This window comes from Aquarana catesbeiana, linkage group LG02 (assembly GCF_042186555.1).
Source record: "Aquarana catesbeiana isolate 2022-GZ linkage group LG02, ASM4218655v1, whole genome shotgun sequence".
Lineage (NCBI taxonomy): Eukaryota > Metazoa > Chordata > Amphibia > Anura > Ranidae > Aquarana > Aquarana catesbeiana.
In genome coordinates this window covers 172,306,505-172,324,672 of record NC_133325.1, presented here as the reverse complement: position 1 = coordinate 172,324,672, position 18,168 = coordinate 172,306,505, and the positions used below count along the sequence as shown (strand labels likewise).

The following is an 18,168-nucleotide window of genomic DNA, read 5'->3' as shown; positions in this document are numbered from 1 at the left end:
TGCTGCTGGGATTTGCAGCATGTGTAAACACCCACGCAAATGGAGCCTTAAAGTGGAACTTTAATCAGAAAATGAAGTCTTGCTAGATCACCTTAGGCTGGCCACTTTTGGAGGTATAGCTACTGTTTAAAAACCTTCATGCTTAGTTGCTCTCCATTTTTGGCACTGTGCTGTAAATTGGAGCCACTAGGGGCTAATCTGCTGACAGCCTAAATATTTACTGCTGCTCAGGGGTTCAGCAAAATGTCAGCCTCCAGCAAGAAGAAACCGTAACCATGCTGGAAGCTATTTACAGCACACTAATTTTGGTAGCATAATAACCGGTTCCTGACCATGTCACGCAGATATACTGCGGCACAATGGCTCTCCTAGTCTAAATCCTGTACGGGTACGTCCTACCCTTTTTCGGCCACCAGAGGGCGCTGGCCACACGCACGGGGATTTGTGTGTGTAAACGCACAAATCCCTGTGCTGTCAGAGGAGAGGAGCCATATTGTTTTGTTCCTACTAAGTAGGAAAACTTATGTCTCTTCTCCTAGTCAATCCTATCCCCACACAGTTAGAACACACTGAGGGAACACACAATTAACCCCTTGATCGCCCCCTAGTGTTACCCCCTTCCCTGCCAGTGACATATACCCAGTAATCAGTGCACTTTTATAGCACTGATTGCTGTATAAATGCCAATGGTCCCAAAAAAGTGTCAAAAGCCTCTGATCTGTCCGTCGCAGTACTCTAAAAATCACAGATCACCGCCATTACTAGTAAAAAAAAATGAAAAACAAAAATGCCATAAATCTTTCCCATAGTTTGCACATGCTATAACTTTTGTGCAAATCAATCAATATACGCTTATTGCGATATTTTTTGGGAAAAAAAATGTAGAACAATATAAATTGGCCTTAGCTGATGAAGAAATTTTGTGTTTTTTTTTTAAATTTGGGATATTTATTATAGCAAAAAGGAAAAAAAAAGTTTTTTTGTTTTTTTTTGTTTAAAGTGCAAAAAGTAAAAACCGCAGAGGTGATCAAATACCACCAAAAGAAAGCTCTATTTGTGGGAAAAAAGGATGCAAATTTTGTTTGGGTACAGCGTCGAACGACCGTGCAATTGTCAGTTAAAACGACGCAGTGCCGAATTGTAAAAAGTGCTCTGGTCAGGAAGGGGGTAAAAATCTTCCGGGCCTGAAGCGGATAATGTGAAATGTATATTCCTTGCTAAAAAACCATAATTTTATCAAGTTGTTCATAGGTAAAGTTCCATTTTTAGGCCCCTTTCACACGGGCGATCCGATCAGGTCCGCCTGATTGGATGCTCCATGTACTTCTGTAGAGTGGCGGATGTCAGTGGTGACATGTCTGCTGACACTAGGTACTATCCGATCCTGTCTGTGAAATCCAGAACCCTATTTTCCAGTCGGTCCATTTTCATCTAATCTCCCCATAGAGGATAGCAAGACTCTGACAGGTCTGTCTTGGCACAGTAAGCGGAGAGGGACCTGTCATCCGTCTGCTCAGTGCGGATCACGGACAAGCCTGTGTGAAAGGACCCTTAACCACTTCCCTCCCACCATATAGCAATATGACGTGCGCAAGGTGGTTCTGTTATCCTGACCAGACGTCATATGATGTGATCAGGATAACCTGCAATCGCGCGCCTGCGGGGGCAGTTTGACACACTGCATTTCTGATCTGGGTAAAGAGCCTCTGACATAGTCTTTACCACGTGATCAGCTGTGTCCAATCACAGTGTAAATAGGAAGGGCCGTTTATCGGCTTATCCTCCAATCGCGTCTGACAGACACAAGTAGAGGGGAGCTGATCGGCTGCTCTCCTGATGGGGGGTGATCTGCGCCGATTATCCAGGACCACCAGGGATGCTGACCAGGCATGCCACCCAGGACCACCAGGTATTAACTTTTATAGATGCCAGTAGGTGCCCATTCTAGATGCTAATCAGTGCCCAGCAGTAAAGTCTGCCAGTGCCTCGTCAGTGCTGCCTATCCGTGCCACATATTGGTGCCTCAACAGTGCCGCCTCATCAGCGCCCATCAGTGAAGGAGAAAAATTATTTACAAATTTTATAACAAAAACATTTTTGAAAAAAAAAAGTTTGGTCTTCTTTTTTTAACAAAAAACCCCCCAGTGGTGATCAGATACCACCAAAAGAAAGCTCTATTTGTGGGAACAAAATGATAAAAATTTAGTTTGGGTACAACACAGCATGACCGCACAATTGTCATTCAAAATGCGACAGTGCTAAAAGCTGAAAATTGGTCTGGGCAGGAAGGGGGGAAAGTGCCCAGTATTGAAGTGGTTAAAGAACCAGTGAAAAGTAGCAATTAAAAAAATTTCACCTTTAAGATAAAAATTACAACAAAGTCACCTTTTAGAATTGGTTTAGTAATGACAATCTACAAGCAGATACTTGTACATTTTTCCTCCTCATTCTTCTCACTGTAGCCATATTTACTTAAGCTGGCCATAGATGGGTCAGCTTTTTACTGACCTTGTTCCCCTATCCATACATTTGAGGTGGATGGGGCAGTCCTCCCATTGTATTCTGACAGTGGGGAGACTTTATCGCCATCAGGATACATACATCAGCACTGCAGACTATAGCTTGCAGCTTTGATTGGAAAGAAATTTTCAAGCAGGGCAGTTGTACAGAATAGGAAATAAAGTGAATCGGCCAAGGATAGGTGGAGCAAGGCACCTCATCCCAAATTGAAGAAAATGGAATAAGGAGACTTTTAAGGTGCCTAAAACAATGAAACTACAATAAATACATATAATTTTATATATATATATATATATATATATATATATATATATATATAATAGCAATTTTTTTATTGGATACGTTTTTCAAAAGATATAACAATCTTTAGTTTAAAATTGCGTGATCAGACCAAAACATTAAAGAATTAACTACTGTACAAAAAATGTAATTCTCGACATGTTTCACTAGAATATATAGCTTCTTCAGGAGATTCGTGTCTGTGTACAGCGTATTCACCGTAATATATAAAGAAAAATATAAGACAAAATATAATGGTAAAAAAATGACTACATGTCATTAATCATCTTAAAACAAGAAAAAAAAAAAAAAGTTAACTTTGGTTCATCCGCAATGCCATATATGGATCAAAATTCGTCTAGTTCAGTAGTTCGACCCATCTAAGGGCAGGTGAGTCCATATCCTTTTACTTCCTTGATATCTGCCTAGAACTCTGGGTCTGTCTCCTGGAACTTCCCTGGATGCATATGTGAGGCCAAGATGACATCACCAGTGCCTCACTCAACCAGGAAGTGGAAAAACATAATTGTAAGGAACTGCAAAAATGTTTAATGAATGTAAGACTATTTCATATCCGCATGCAGAGCTGTATGCTGATGTGATTCTTGGTGGTGGGGGGGTGTGGAGGTCCACGTAATGAGATGCAACTTTTGCTTTTTCCTTTAATAACTCGCACTTAAGTTTTATACATCCTTTAGTTCACAAGTGCTGTAAGTGTGCGTTGAAAGTGTCCAAGAGTTTTTATCCCACAATGTGGCTTTTATTTTTTACTGGTTGCTACAAGCATCAAGCTTAAAGTACAAGATTACTCTTAAAAATGCCTAAAACACATATCTATATAATACTTTTATGAAAGAAGTGTGTTCCTAATCAGTATTCTGAGCTTACTTGTTTCTTAAATAGCATTTTTATTTATATTATCTCCATATACAATTTCTGCAGCATATTACATGAACTCTCTTGCTGTTTTCAAATCTGCATTTAAATGTATTCCGTGGCATTAGGCATTATTATAACTCTTATTAATGTACAATAGATGTGTTCTAATGGACCTATATATTTCATAATTATAGTAACCATGATGATTTTTTTTTGTACAATTTATTGCCTTGCAATGTTTTTGTAAAATATACTTCCTCTCCATATAAAGTGTGTATTTCCCACTGAAGGATTTGGCACCCATCATAAGGTTATTATATGAATTTTGATACACAATGTCATCCATGGCAGAGAGATCTGATATTAAGCATGACTTCTGCATTACAGCCACGGTGTTCACTCGCCATCTAAGACTTGATTTATGCCTCCATGAAAAAAAAAACACTATCTTTTGCCTGTAGCTGACATAACTCACCTGTCCTTGGTTTAATTAGCCAAGGACAGGTGAGTTATGCTGCTAAACTGCTGGAGATTGGTTGCTGGGGGCCACTGTCGCTAGACTGCAACTTAATAATTCAGTCTGGTTAGTGTTGCCTTCCCTGACTTGTCCAATTTTGGTCATGCTGCATTTATTGTCATGACTGATACAGCACAGACACAGGTTAGACAGGGCACTAAGTCCAGGTCTCTAAGCTACAGGCCACTCATTCTATCTAGGGTCCTATGAACCATCCATTTTAAAATTGAAATCCTTTCTACAGAGTTTTCATGGTTATTATTATACAGGATTTATATAGCGCCAACAGTTTACGCAGCGCTTTACAATATAAAAAGGAGAAAAAACAGTTATAATACAATAGAATACAAGAGGATTAGGAGGGCCCTGCTTAGAAGAGCTTACAATCTAATAGGGTGGGCAAGTGGTACAAAAGGTTGTAACTGGGGAATGAGCTGATGGAAGTGGTAAAAGATTAGTTGGAGACGTGATAGGCTTTCCTGAAGAGATGAGTTTTCAGGGATCGCCTGAAGGTAGCAAGAGTAGGGGATAGCCGGACCAATGGAGGTAGCGAGTTCCAGAGGATGGGAGAGGCTCTGGAGAAATCTTGGAGACTAGCATGGGAGGAGGAGACGAGAGAGCTTGAGAGTAGGAGGTCTTGAGAAGAGCGGAGAGGACAATTTGGGTGATATTTGGAGATAAGATTGGTGATGTAGCTCAGGGCAGAGTTGTGAATGGCTTTGTATGTTGTGGTTAGTATTTTGAATTTAATTAGCTGGGGGATTGGGAGCCAGTGTAGGGATTGGAGGAGAGGGTTGGCAGATACTGAGCAGTTGGTTAAGTGGATAAGTCTGGCAGCCGCATTCATGATAGACTGAAGAGGGGATAGCCTATGGAGAGGCAGGCCAATGAGAAGGGCGTTGCAATAGTCAAAGCGAGAGATAACAAGGGAGTGAATGAGGAGCTTGGTGGTTTCATTTGTTAAAAAGGGGTGAATTTTAGAGATGTTACGGAGGTGAATTGTACAAACTTTTGACAACGATTGGACTTGGGGCTGAAATGACAAGTCAGAGTCTAGGATTACACCTAGTACCCTGGTGTGAGGGGAGGGACTGATAGTTGCATTGTTGATTTTAATGGAAAAGTCATAGAGCGGGGCACGGGCAGAGGGGAATATTAATAGCTCAGTTTTAGAGAGATTTAGTTTAATGAAGTGGTGCGACATCCATGCTGATATGTCCGTTAGTAATGCGAGAGGAGACTGAAGGAGTGCGGTGAGGAGTAGACAGATATGGGTGTTATCGGCGTATAAGTGGTATTGGAAGCTGTGGGCAGTTATCAAGGGAAGTGGTGTAGATATGGAACAGAGCCTTGGGGGACCCCCACAGAAAGGGGCAATGGAGAGGAGGAGACAGAATTGTACGTGACACTGAAGGAGCTCTGTAAAAGATAGGTAGAGAACCAGGATAGAGCAGAATCCCGGAGGCCAAGAGAATGTAGTTTGAGAAGGAGCGGGCTGTCAACAGTATCAAAGGCCGCAGAGAGGTCAAGTAGTAGGAGTATGGAGTACTGGCTGTTGGTTTTAGCAGTTAGTAAATCGTTAGTGAGTTTTAGTAAGGCAGTTTCCGTGGAGTGCTGCGAGCGAAAGCCAGACTGTAAGGGATCAAGAAGGTTATTTTTTACTGAGGTAGGAGCTAAGATTAAGCATTCTAGAAGTTTAGAGGTGAATGGGAGCAATGAGATGGGTCTTAAGTTGTGCAGGTTGGTGGGGTCCAGTGAGGGCTTTTTGAGTATGGGAGTGATCTGCGCATATTTTAGAGGGGAGGGGAAGGTGCCACTAGAGAGGGAGAGATTGAAGATGTAAGGGAGCATAGGATAGAAGAAGAGGGTGACCATAGTAATTGTGAGGGAACAGGATCGACAATTGGTTATGTGGGCATCTGAGACGTTTTGTAACCTCCTCTTCAGCGGAGCTTCACCCAGAAGGGAAAGTTCTGCTTTAAGGCCTCCTCCCCTGATCCTGGTGAAGAAATGGCACTTTTGGGGAGCGGAGGGAGGGGAGCAGGTACCTTATTTTGACAGGTACCTGGCTCCTACTTCTGCTCCAATCGCCTAGGTGATCGGAAACTCGGGCAAGCTGTCACAACCGGGTGCCCACAGTTGACATGCCAGCACTGGGGACAAATGACATGAGGGTGAACGGCTGGGGTAAGCAAACCGCTGGATCTTGGGACAGGTAAGTGGCTGTTAAAAACGTCAGCAGCTACAGTTTTTGTAGCTAATTTTTAATTTTTGCACAGGAGACTGGAGCTCTCATTTTAAGTGGCTGTAAACCCTCACATATACCCATAGTTACATAGTTGGTAAGGTTGAAAAAAGACACAAGTCCAACCTCTGTATCAATATTACATTGTATATCCCTGTATGTTGTGGTCATTTTAGGTGCCTATCTAATAGTTTTTTTTAATTATCTATGCTCCCTGCTGAATCCACTGCTTGCGGAAGAGAATTCCACATTCTTACCGCAAAGAACCCTCTATGCAGTTTCCGGTTGAACCTCTAATTTTATTGAATGGTCATGAGTCTTTTTAAATGCCCTTTCGCGGAAAAGTTTAATCCCTATTGTGGGTTCGCCAGTACGGAATTTGTACATTGAAATCATATCCCCACTCAAGCGTCTCTTCTGCAGAGAGAATAAGTTCAGTGCTTGTAATCTTTCCTCATAGCTAAGATCCTCCAGTCCCTTTATTAGCTTTGTTGCCCTTCTCTGTACTCTATGTACTCCATTTCTAGCACACCCTTCCTGAGGACTGGAGCCCAGAACTGGATGGTATACTCCAGGTGCAGCACGGACCAGAGTCTTGTAGAGTAGGAGAATTATTTTATCTCTGGAGTTAATTCCCTTTTTAATGCATGCCAATATTCTATTGGCTTTGCTTGCAGCTGCATGCCGTTGCTGAGCCTGTCATCTACTAGTACCCCCAGGCCCCTTTCAATCCTAGAATTCCCCAGGGGTTCTCCCCCTAGTGAGTAGATTGCATTCATGTTTTTGCCACCTACATGCATTATTTTACATTTTTCTACATTAAACCTCATTTGCCATGTAGTTGCCCACCGCATTAATTTGTTCAGATCTTCTTGCAAGGTTTCCACATCCTGCTTAGCATCGTCCGCAAATACTGAGATTGAGCTGTTTATCCCATCCTCCAGATCATTTATGAATAAATAGGATTGGTCTCAGGACAGAACCCTGAGGGACCCCAGTTTCCACATTGGACCATTCCGAGTACTCCCCATTTATCACTACCCTCTGAACTCGCCCTTGCAGCCAGTTTTCAATCCAGGTACTCACTCTTTGGTCCATGCCGACAGACCTTAGCTTGAATAGTAAACTTGTGTGGGGAACTGTATCAAATGCCTTTGCAAAATCCAGATACACTACGTCTACCGGCCCTCCTTCATCTAGATGGCAGCTCACCTCCTCAGAAGGTTAATAGATTTGTTTGGCAAGAACAATTTTTAATTAATCCATCCTGATTACTGCTAATGATACCTTATTACCCCTTCCAAGAGCTTGCATACTATTGATGGTAGGCTAACTGGTCTGTAGTTCCCAGGGATATGTCTTGGTCCTTTTTTTAAAGATTGGTGCTACATTGGCTTTTCTCCAATCAGCTGGTACCATACCAGTCAGTAGACTGTTCGTAAAAATTAGGAACAACGGTCTGGCAATTACTTGGCTGAGCTGCTTAAGGATCCTTGGGCGCAAGCATCTGGTCCCGGTCACTTTTTTATGTTACGTTTCTCAAGTCTGTTTCTGTCCCCTGTTAACCACGGGGGTGCTTCCTGTCATGTGTCATGAGGATAAACATTGCAGTTTTGGTTACTGAAGCCCCCGGTTTCCCTCGTGAAGACTGAGGAAAAGAATACATTCAAAACCTTCGCCATCTCACCATCCTTTGTAACCAGATTCCATTCATCATTCTTTATGGGGCCAATATGATCTGTCCTCTTTTACAATTTATGTACTTAAAGAATTTCTTGGTATTTTTCTTACTTTCCTCCGCTGTGTGCCTCTCATGTTCTATCTTAGCCGCCCTGATTACACCCTTAAATTTCTTATTGCATTCTTTGTACAGTTGGAATGCTGATGATCCCTCTGTCTTGTATTTTTGAAGACCACCTCCTTTGCTTTTATATGAATTTTTACGTTGGCGTTAAGCCACCCAGAGCTTTTATTTGCTCTTTTAAATTTATTACCCTCTGGGATGCACTGGCTAATACCCTTATTTTAATATGCTCATAAATCACACCCATTTTTCCTCAGTGTTCTTTGTTCCTAGGATTTTATCCCATTTATTATCTTCTAGCAAGGAGCATCGTTTCTGGAAGTTGGCTCTTTTGAAATTCAATGTCTTTGTATTCCCCTTAAGTTTCTGATTTGTGTGATTTATGTAGAAACGAATTGACCTGTGATCGCTGTTTCCTAAGTTGCCCCGTATTTCTACATCCGCGATGAAGTCTGTATTGTTAGTAATCAGTAGGTCTAGTAACGAATTGTTTCTTGTCAGTGTATTTACCATCTGACCCATGAAATTGCCCTGTAAGACATTTAGGAAATGGCGAGCCTTAGATGAATGCGTGGTTCCTTCCGCCCAGTCTGTCTCGATAATTAAAATCTCCGATTATAATGACACTTCCCACTTCCCCCATTATGACACTTCCCACTTCCCATCCTTGCTGCCATTCCAAACTGTGATCGGAGGTCCATCTCCCCCCTCCTCCCTCAGGTTAGGGGGGCCTATAGCATACTCCCAGTATTACTTTATCCTTGGTTTCCTCCTTTTGTAACTTTACCCATAAGGATTCCATCTCTTCCCTTGCTCCATTAGTGATGTCATCCCTCACATTCACCTGTATACAGGCATACCCCTCCCCCTTTTTTACTCTCCCTGTCCCTGCGATATAGGGAATACCCTTGAATGGTTGCCAGCCAATCATGAGAGCTATTGAACCAGGTCTCTAAAATTCCCACTAAATCACATTTCTCCTCATACAGTAGCAGCTATAGTTCTCCCATCTTGTCTGCCAGACTCCTGGCATTAGTAAACATGCCTCATAGTTTTGTTCGGATGCATACGATCTCTTTATTGGGTGTTTTGAGGTTGGAAATAGAACTTATTACTATACTTACCATGGGTTTAGGTGTTTTAGCCAACCTACCACTAATGCCCCCAATACTACCTACTGAAATACATTCCACGCTGGCAATCTGTCTGGACCCCCCACCCCCGGTCGCCTAGTTTAAAAGCCCCTCTATCTTTTCGGCTATAATCACTCCCAGCAGATATGCACCCTTCTCATTTAGGTGCAGTCCATCCCTTCTATAGAGCTGTTGACCAACTGAAAAAGTCGGCCCAGTTCTCCAGGAACTATTCAAAAATAAAATCGGGAAAAGAACAATGCTGAAAATTTAGATGTGTATATTACTGACTCAACTTGATAATAGGTTGGGGTTCCCAAAGCCAAGCGGTGTATGCAGAAAAAAAAACAAGCCAAGCAGGTTTGTAAAGTGGCTTCAATATGGAACTCTCAGCAGTATAGATACAAACTTTACTAATTAAAAAAAGAAACAAAACCAATTTAATGTGGGTTATAGCGACAACGTTGTCACAATATTTTAATATTGGTGAAGGTTTTTATTGTTTTTTGGCTATTAGCCACATGATATTGGTTTTGTTTCTTCTTTTTTTTTTATTAATAAACTTTTGTATCTATACTGCTGAGAGTTCCATATTGAAGCCCCTTTACAAACCTGTTTGACCTGTTTTTTCCTTTTTTCTGCCAGTTCTCCAGGAACCCAAACCCCTCCTTTCTACACCAGCTCCTCAGCCTCTGGTTTACTGCCCTAATCTCCCTCTGCCTTTCTGGTGTGGCTCGAGGTACCGGTAGTATTTCTGAAAAGACTACCTTGGAGGTCCTATTCCTCAATTTAGTTCCTAAATCCCTACAATCGATTTTTTTTTTTTTAGGACACTCCATCTTCCTCCGTCATAAGTGCCAACGTGCACCCCGGTAATCTGTTAACCAGATCCGTGATGTGCCAAACCCAAGCACCTGGTAGACAACATACAGTTTGGCGCTTCAGGTCCTTGTTACAGATTGCCCTCTCTGTCCTTCTGAGAACTGAGTCCCCTACCACCAAAATCTTCCTTTCCTTACCCTTGCCGCCCCCCCCCCCCCACTCTCACTGGAGGAGTTCTTTCCCTGGCAGCAGCAGCGTCACTTTGCTCCAGCAGTGCTGGTCCCTGACTGGTTTCACCCAATGCCATGCAACAGGGCGTACTTATTGGGATGTTCCAGCTCAGGATCTGCCTCCCTGACTCTTTCCCCTCTACCCTTCCTGACTGTCACCCAACTACTCTTCTCTGGTGCATGCACAACTTTCTCTCCACCTGCCTCTGTTCTGGCCCCTGCCGAGTACGTTCCCAGCTCTCCTTTGAGATGGAGATTCTTTGCAGTGCTGACAGTTGGTTCACTAGATGCAGAATATGGGCTTCCGGGGAAACAATGTGCTTACATTTTTGCACAGCAGTATTCGCCCTTAATCAGATGATCAAGGAACGCATACATGCCGCAAGATGTATACCGAATTGCATCTCCAGCCCCTCTAGTCATCGTACCTACTAATTTAATGAGGATTAGGGATTATGTTCTGTCCAATTAACTAACAACTAGCTTCCTGACACCAATACTCAACAATAAAATACACAGGTACTCACAGCACTCGTGCACCCAGTGAAGTGAACAACCTCAGATACAGAGATTAAACAAATCATCCTACATAAGTTTTATCTTTCTACACGCTTTGGAAAGTGCACATAGTGTTAGAAATCTTTCTTCCTTTTTCAGCAGTGGGAGGGGAGTCACTTTGTGTGAGCTGATTGGAGGGAAAGGCACACCCCCCTTCTCGTAGTAAGAGGAACGAAGATACTTGCAGAGCTGTGCTGTGACAAGACCAGCTCTCTGCTTATCTCTCTCTCTCTTTGAATCACGCAGCAGATTTGCTGCAAATCTGCCCGCGATTTGACAGCCCCATTGTGTTAAATGACAAGTTGTGGAACTCACATTTAAGATGACATTCATTTGAATGACACCTCGTTACGGTTCGGATCTGCAGCGATTGACTTGCTGCAATCCACATCGAGGGAAGCATGTCGCCGAAAAGAAGCTCCTGAACTCTTTTTGGGCGACGTGCTTCCTGCAGGGCAGATTGGCGCGATTGCAGCACGTTTTATCGCGTGACGATCGCGGCAGACCCGAACTGCAATTTTAGGTGATTCAAGTGCATGGCATCTCAAATGCGAGTTCCGCGATTTGTCATTCACACAATGGCACTGTCAAATGGCAGGCTGACACGTGCCACATCTGCCCGCGATTCAAAACGCTGTTGTATGAATGCAGCCTCAGTTCCCTCCCCGACACAAATTTCCAGCTGCTTTTATCTCCTGTGTCGGAGAACTTTTCAGAAGTTATGTTGAGAGGAACTGAGCAGCAGAAAGACATGGGACTCAGAGCTTTGGAGAGAGAGATAAGTAAAATATATATATATGCCCAGGGTCAGGTTTCATGAATGAGGTTTCCATCCACTTTGAGGTAAAAATTTTTTTTTTTTAGACTATTGTACCACTTTAAATGCAGGAACTGTCAAGGTTTTGACTTAACAGACAGCAGCCAAAATGCAGTTGTAGTTTTGTCTCTAAATCTGTTTTGTGCAGCAATGTTTGCAATCCACTTATTTTAGCTTTGTTTTTGTTTTTTTAGCCAGCGACTGGCTTAATTGACTATGACCAACTAGAGGTGACCGCTCGTCTCTTCCGACCAAAACTCATTATTGCTGGTACCAGTGCATATGCACGACTGATAGATTATGCCAGGATGAGAAAGGTAGGTGGTATACCCTCTATATTAACATTTTATATTCTAGTGTGTTATTTTCCAAATATGCTCATGTTTTCTTGTACAGGAGGTTAAAATTTGCTAATGACATTATTTCAGCTTGCTCCACCAGGATTCTTGGTGTAATCCTTTCGTTCGTGTGCAATGTTTTAGCTCCTGCTTATCGATGATATGTGTTTCCATGCATTGTGTTACCTTTTCAATATATCTATTCTGTTAACAATAGTGTGGTTTTCTTTAGTCAAGAATATAATATCCAGAAACCTAAAACTGAAAATACAGATATATCACTTAGATCAATGTGTGTGTGTGTATATATATATATATATATATATATATATATATATATATATATATATATATATATATATATATATATATATATATATATATATATATATATATATATATATATATATATATATATATATATATATATATATATATATATAAAATTTTTAGATAGGGATCGACCGATTTGTGTGGTGTTTTATTTATTTTCAGCTGCCTTTCAGGCTGATACCGGGTGCCAATATTCTGTACATTTAAGAATTTGATTTTTACACTGTTCTTTTTATAATGTAATGTTAAAATGTAAACATCCCTTGTGACAGGTACTCTTATGGAGGTATCAGGGGTCTATAAGATCCCAAGCACCTCTTCTGCGCTTGAAAGTATTCAGAACGTCAAGATCTGCGTTTTTGAATACTTTCTATTTTTTAAAACTGGCGCCTTTAAGATGCCAGTAATCCGGAAGTGATGTCATGTTACTAGATCAGAGACGAACAAAGCATAGGCTTTGTTCGGGTCTTCGGCCAGCCGGTGGAAGTGATGGCTGGTGGCTTGCGTCTCCCGATGGGATGGAAGAGCGCGGCCGAAGGCGGCAGGGAGGGGGGCATGGGATGTCCCCTCTCTTCTTGTAATAACAGCTGAGTGGATGCTGAGCCGCATCGGTTGTTCTTGCGAGCTAGCCGACCGACCGCTCTAATGCCCCGTACACACGGTCGGATTTTCCGATGGATAATGTCCGATCGGAGCGTGTTGTCGGAAATTCCGACAGTGTGTGGGCTCCATCGGACATTTTCCATCGGATTTTCCGACACACAAAGTTGGAGAGCAGGAGATAGAATTTTCCGACAACAAAATCCGTTGTCGGAAATTCCGATCGTGTGTACACAAATCCGACGGACAAAGTGCCACGCATGCTCAGAATAAATAAAGAGACGAAAGCTATTGGCTACTGCCCCGTTTATAGTCCCGACGTACGTGTTTTACGTCACCGCGTTCAGAACGATCGGATTTTCCGACAACTTTGTATGACCGTGTGTAGGCAAAACAAGTTTGAGCCAACATCCGTCGGAAAAAATCCTAGGATTTTGTTGTCGGAATGTCCGAACAAAGTCCGACCGTGTGTACGGGGCATTAGGCTTTAACCACTTAGGACCGCCCGCCGTCGTTATACGTCGGCTGTTTGAAGAGGGGTATCGTTATAGCAGCTAGCTGCCATAACCCCAGTATCCTCTTCTTCAGCGGGCTGTTCTCTTTCAGATAAAAGTGGTCTCTGTGGCAGACTTGCCAAGAGATTACTTTTTTATCGGTAGTGGGAGAGGGGGCCTCCCCTCCCGGTGCCCTCCGTCGCTTACCGGAGACGTCGGCAGCGGCGGAAGCAATCGTGTCCTCCTTCCTGTTAGGTATGGAGATGAGTGAGGGGAAGATGGCCCCCACCCGTATCCGTACCATTGCAGGGCGGAAGCGACGTCAAAATGTCACTTCCGCCCATAGCTCTTAAAGCAACTTCTTTTCTTCTTTTTTTTTCTATAGCAAGGGATGTTTACCTTTAAAAGGGATAAAACTGCCTTTTTTTTTTTTTTTTTTTTTAAGAACAGTGTAAGAATAAAAGGTAAAATGAGAAATTTTTTTTTTTTATTTTTAAATTAAACGTGCCCCGTCTCGCCAAGCTCGCGTGCAGAAGCGAACGTATACTTGAGTAGCAGCCACATATGAAAATGGTGTTCAGAACACACATGTGAGGTATCGGCGCGATTGGTAGAGCGAAAGCAATAATTCTAGCCCTAGAACTCCTCTAACTCAAAACATGCGACCTGTAGAATTTTTTTAAATGTTGCATATGGAGATTTTTAAGGGTAAAAGTTTGTCGCCATTCCACGAGCGGGCGCAACTTTGAAGCCTGACATGTTGGGTATCAATTTACTCAGCGTAACATCTTTCACGATATAAAAAAAATTGGGCTAACTTTTACTGTTGTCTTATTTTTTAATTTAAAAAAGTGTACTTTTCCAAAAAAAGTGCACTTGTAAGACCGCTATATATATGGGTTCCAAGTAATTTTCTAGCAAAAAAAAAATTGGCCTGGTCTTAAAATGGTTAAGGTACAAACCTTTACTATGCAATTTGGATTCATACAGGTAATAGTTACTAGCATAGGTTACAGGAAAGGAGAGAAATTGGGACTTTAAATGAGGCCCGCCATATCAAATGGCATAAGTACACATATATGTATGTTTAAATTAGTTTATTTTTTTTTTAATTCTTTTTATTGAAATTTGCAATAAAACACATCACATTTAAACACACATACAACCAATGGGCAATGTACCACATCGGTAACGGCCACACAGGGCCACAGAAAGAACTAACATAGTTCAACTTACTTCCTCCTTAACTCCCCCCACCGCCCCCTACCCGACCGGTTACCATAGTTATCCCTTAAGATGATGTGCACCTTATGACTAGTTAACTTCGAACCCTGCTCATTAGTTATCTGACATTTATGCTCCTATGTGGGAAAATAACCTGTTACTGTTGTGCAGATGGGGACTTTTTTCATTTATTGCTCAATGTAGCTCAGGAGCTCTAAGCCTTTGTTAACCTCCTACATACGTATACTTCAACCGTTTTAGCCCACAGTAGCCGAAGAGTCTACCCAGGCCTGCCAAACATTTTTGAACTTTTTTGCAGCCTCTGGACCTACAACTTGCTCTGTATAAGTGTATAATCGATTTAACCAGTCCTTTCCAATATGACAACGTGGGTGCTTCCAGTTCAATAGTATAGCTTTTCTACCATAAACCAGACCAATATTTAGTAAAGTGCGGTGTGCTCTAGATGGGACCACCTCCTCCACTAAACCAATTAAGCAAACTCTGGGAGTCATAGGGACTGGGGCACTGAGCATCTCTGCAAGACCTTTTGTGATGCCAGCCCAAAAAATTTGAATCTGTGGGCAACTCCAGAATACATGCTCCGAGTCAGCTGGAGAGTGGGAGCATCTCCAGAATTGACTGCTGACTGTAGGATAAATGCGGGATAACCTGGCAGGTGTAAAATATACACAATGAAGTAAAATGAATTAAGTGGTCCCTTGCAAACGCTAAATATTTAAAGGGGTGATCCCACATATCATCCCAATCCTCCCCTTGTATATCTCTGATCTTTTACCCACCGCTCCCTACATTTCGATATTCCCAAAGGCATTTTTTTAAGAGAGATTTATATACTGTGGACAGAGGCTTGACCAGTTCTTCTTTTGACAAGAGGGTCTCCAGTGCTGACGGGGCATATTCAATTCTTTGACTATTGAACTAGGCCTGAAAAGCGTGGCGCAGCTGCAAATAGCGAAAGAAAAGGGAGTAGGGCAAATCATGCCTGGCTTTTATCTGATCAAATGTGCAAAGCTCCCCCTCTCTGGTAATATGATTTAATACTTTGACACCCTTAGACGCCCACAGTGTGGGATCTGGAAGAGAGAAGACGTGTGGGAGATTTGGGTTCATCCACAATGGGGCTGAAGGCGTAACTCCTGAATAACTAGGGGACATCATAGTGGTAGTAATCTCCCATGGCTTTATGGTTGCCTTCATTGAACCTGACAAAGGCAAGTAAGATCTCTGACCCTTATATAAGGCCATCCACAAACTCTCATATGACCCCAGATGAGCCGCCTCTACAACCGTAGCAGAATCTCCTTCATCAGCCATCTCCTGGCAAACACCATCTGCCCTGCCAGATATTTCTGCCAGTCAGGTAGTGCCAACCCTCCCTGACCCCATGGCTCCTGTAGAATTTTGATACTTATGCAAGGTGACTGTGGTGACCAAATGAAAGACCCTATTATGCCATTTAGAGATTTAAAGAAAGAGGCTGGGACCCACAACGGAGAGCGTCGTAAAAAATATAGTATTACTGGAAGAAACTTAATTTTAATGAGGCTAACCCTTCCCAGCAACGAGAGGGGTAAGTTCTTCCATGCCAATATTTTCTGTTTAAGTCTAGTCACTAGTGGAAGGAGATTTAGCGACATATAGTCCTGAAGATTGGCTGTTTAACCCCAAGGTAGGTGATCGAGGTGACCCACTGCAGCGGTAATGTATCGTCTGATAAGTTTTTTGCGGCTGGGCCTAATGGCAGAATCGATGACAGGTTCCAGTTTACCCGTAGACCTGAAAAGATGGTAAATTTGCCTAAAATTTGCAGGGCAGCTCTTAGAGATGGCCCCGGATCCCTAAGAAAGAGAAGCAAGTCATCAGCGTACAACGCAATACATTCTTTAATGTTTCCCACCCGAATTGCTCCCACCTCCTCAGATTGTCTCATTGCCCTGGCCATAGATTCCATCATTAGGGCAAAAAGAAAGGGGGACAGAGGGCACCCCTGTCTAGTGCCTCTACCTATTGGGAAAAAAATCAGAGACCATGGTACCGAGCCTAACCGTCGTCTTCGGAGCACTATATAGCAGCATGACCCAACGGCGGAAGCCAGGACCGAATCCCATGGCCTCCAACACCTTTTGCATGAATGGCAAGTCCACAGAGTCAAAGGCCTTCTCAATGTCTATTGAGACAACAAGCTCAGCCAGAAACTCTGTACTAACTGTAGATATGTGAATAATCTCCTTAGGTTTGTGTCCATTGACATGCCAGGCATGAAACCTGTCTGGTCAATATTCACCAGGGTTGAAATAACCCTGGCCAATCTTGAAGAACTTTTGCAAGTATCTTGAGGTTCATGTTGAGCAGCGCTATTGGGCGATAAGCTGAGCCATCGGGTCTTTGCCAGGCTTCAAGAGAAGCACCGTATATGCCTCCATCATTGAGGCCGGCAAGGCTCCCTGCTCCCAGCAATGTGTGTAAAGTAGGTTTAGTCTGTGAGCTATTTGTGACATATACACTTTGTAGAAATCAGCGGGGAATCCATCCGGACCCGGAGCCTTCTGAGGGGGAAAGGCAAGTATGGCTTCCTCAATTTCTATAATGGAGATATTTTCATCTAAAATGACATCAGTGTCCGCCAGTTTCGGCATTGAGAGGCTCTGAAGTAGCTCCTACAACTCAGCCATATTATAAGATTTGATAGGTGAGTATAGGGTCTTGTAAAAACTTACAAATTCTTCCAGAATACCCAGCGGCTCCGTGATCAACTTCCCAGCCCCATTCCTTATCACAGGGATACTAACGGGTATCCTTTGATCAGCTGCCAGGTTAGCCAAAAGCTTGCCATTTTTTGTCACCCTCAGCAAAAATGTTTTCTGCCCTTTGCTTTGCCTCAGTATGAGCTAGGCTTGAGAAGTGTAACGCCACCTTTCTCCTAATCTCTAACAGTTACTCATAGTGGGGGAGGGAGAATCAACTTGGGCCTGAGCACACTCCCGCTCTTTGGCCAACAAGAGACTGCACTCCTCATTATGGTCCTTCATGACTGCCTTAATTGCCGAGATACACTCACCCCTTGACATGGCTTTAAATGCATCGCAAACTATGGGTGGATCTGCCGACTTGACATTAGTTGCCCAGAATGTGTCTATTGCTGTTTGAATTTGAGCAGTTACCTGTTCTTCCTGTAACCAACCTGGAGCTAGTCTCCAACCCCCCCTCCCTCCCCCGGAGGGGAAGTCCAGGGTAACCAGCAGTGGGTTGTGGTCAGAAGTTCCACCAGCCAAATACTCTGACTCATGGATGGTTTTTAACATGGAAGTACTCCCGAAGGCCAAATCTATTCTGGCTGAAGATTTATGCATG

At 42.8% G+C, this 18,168-nt stretch overlaps 1 protein-coding gene across 1 annotated transcript in view; it reads left to right on the top strand.

The window, feature by feature from the left end:
* The window catches only part of SHMT2 (serine hydroxymethyltransferase 2), a 144,995-nt gene that overhangs the window by 60,091 nt on the left and 66,736 nt on the right, over positions 1-18,168 (top strand). Inside the window, exon 6 of the mRNA XM_073613825.1 lies at positions 11,999-12,121. Within this exon, the coding sequence (XP_073469926.1) occupies positions 11,999-12,121 (123 nt within the window). The remainder of the gene's footprint in view (positions 1-11,998; positions 12,122-18,168) is intronic.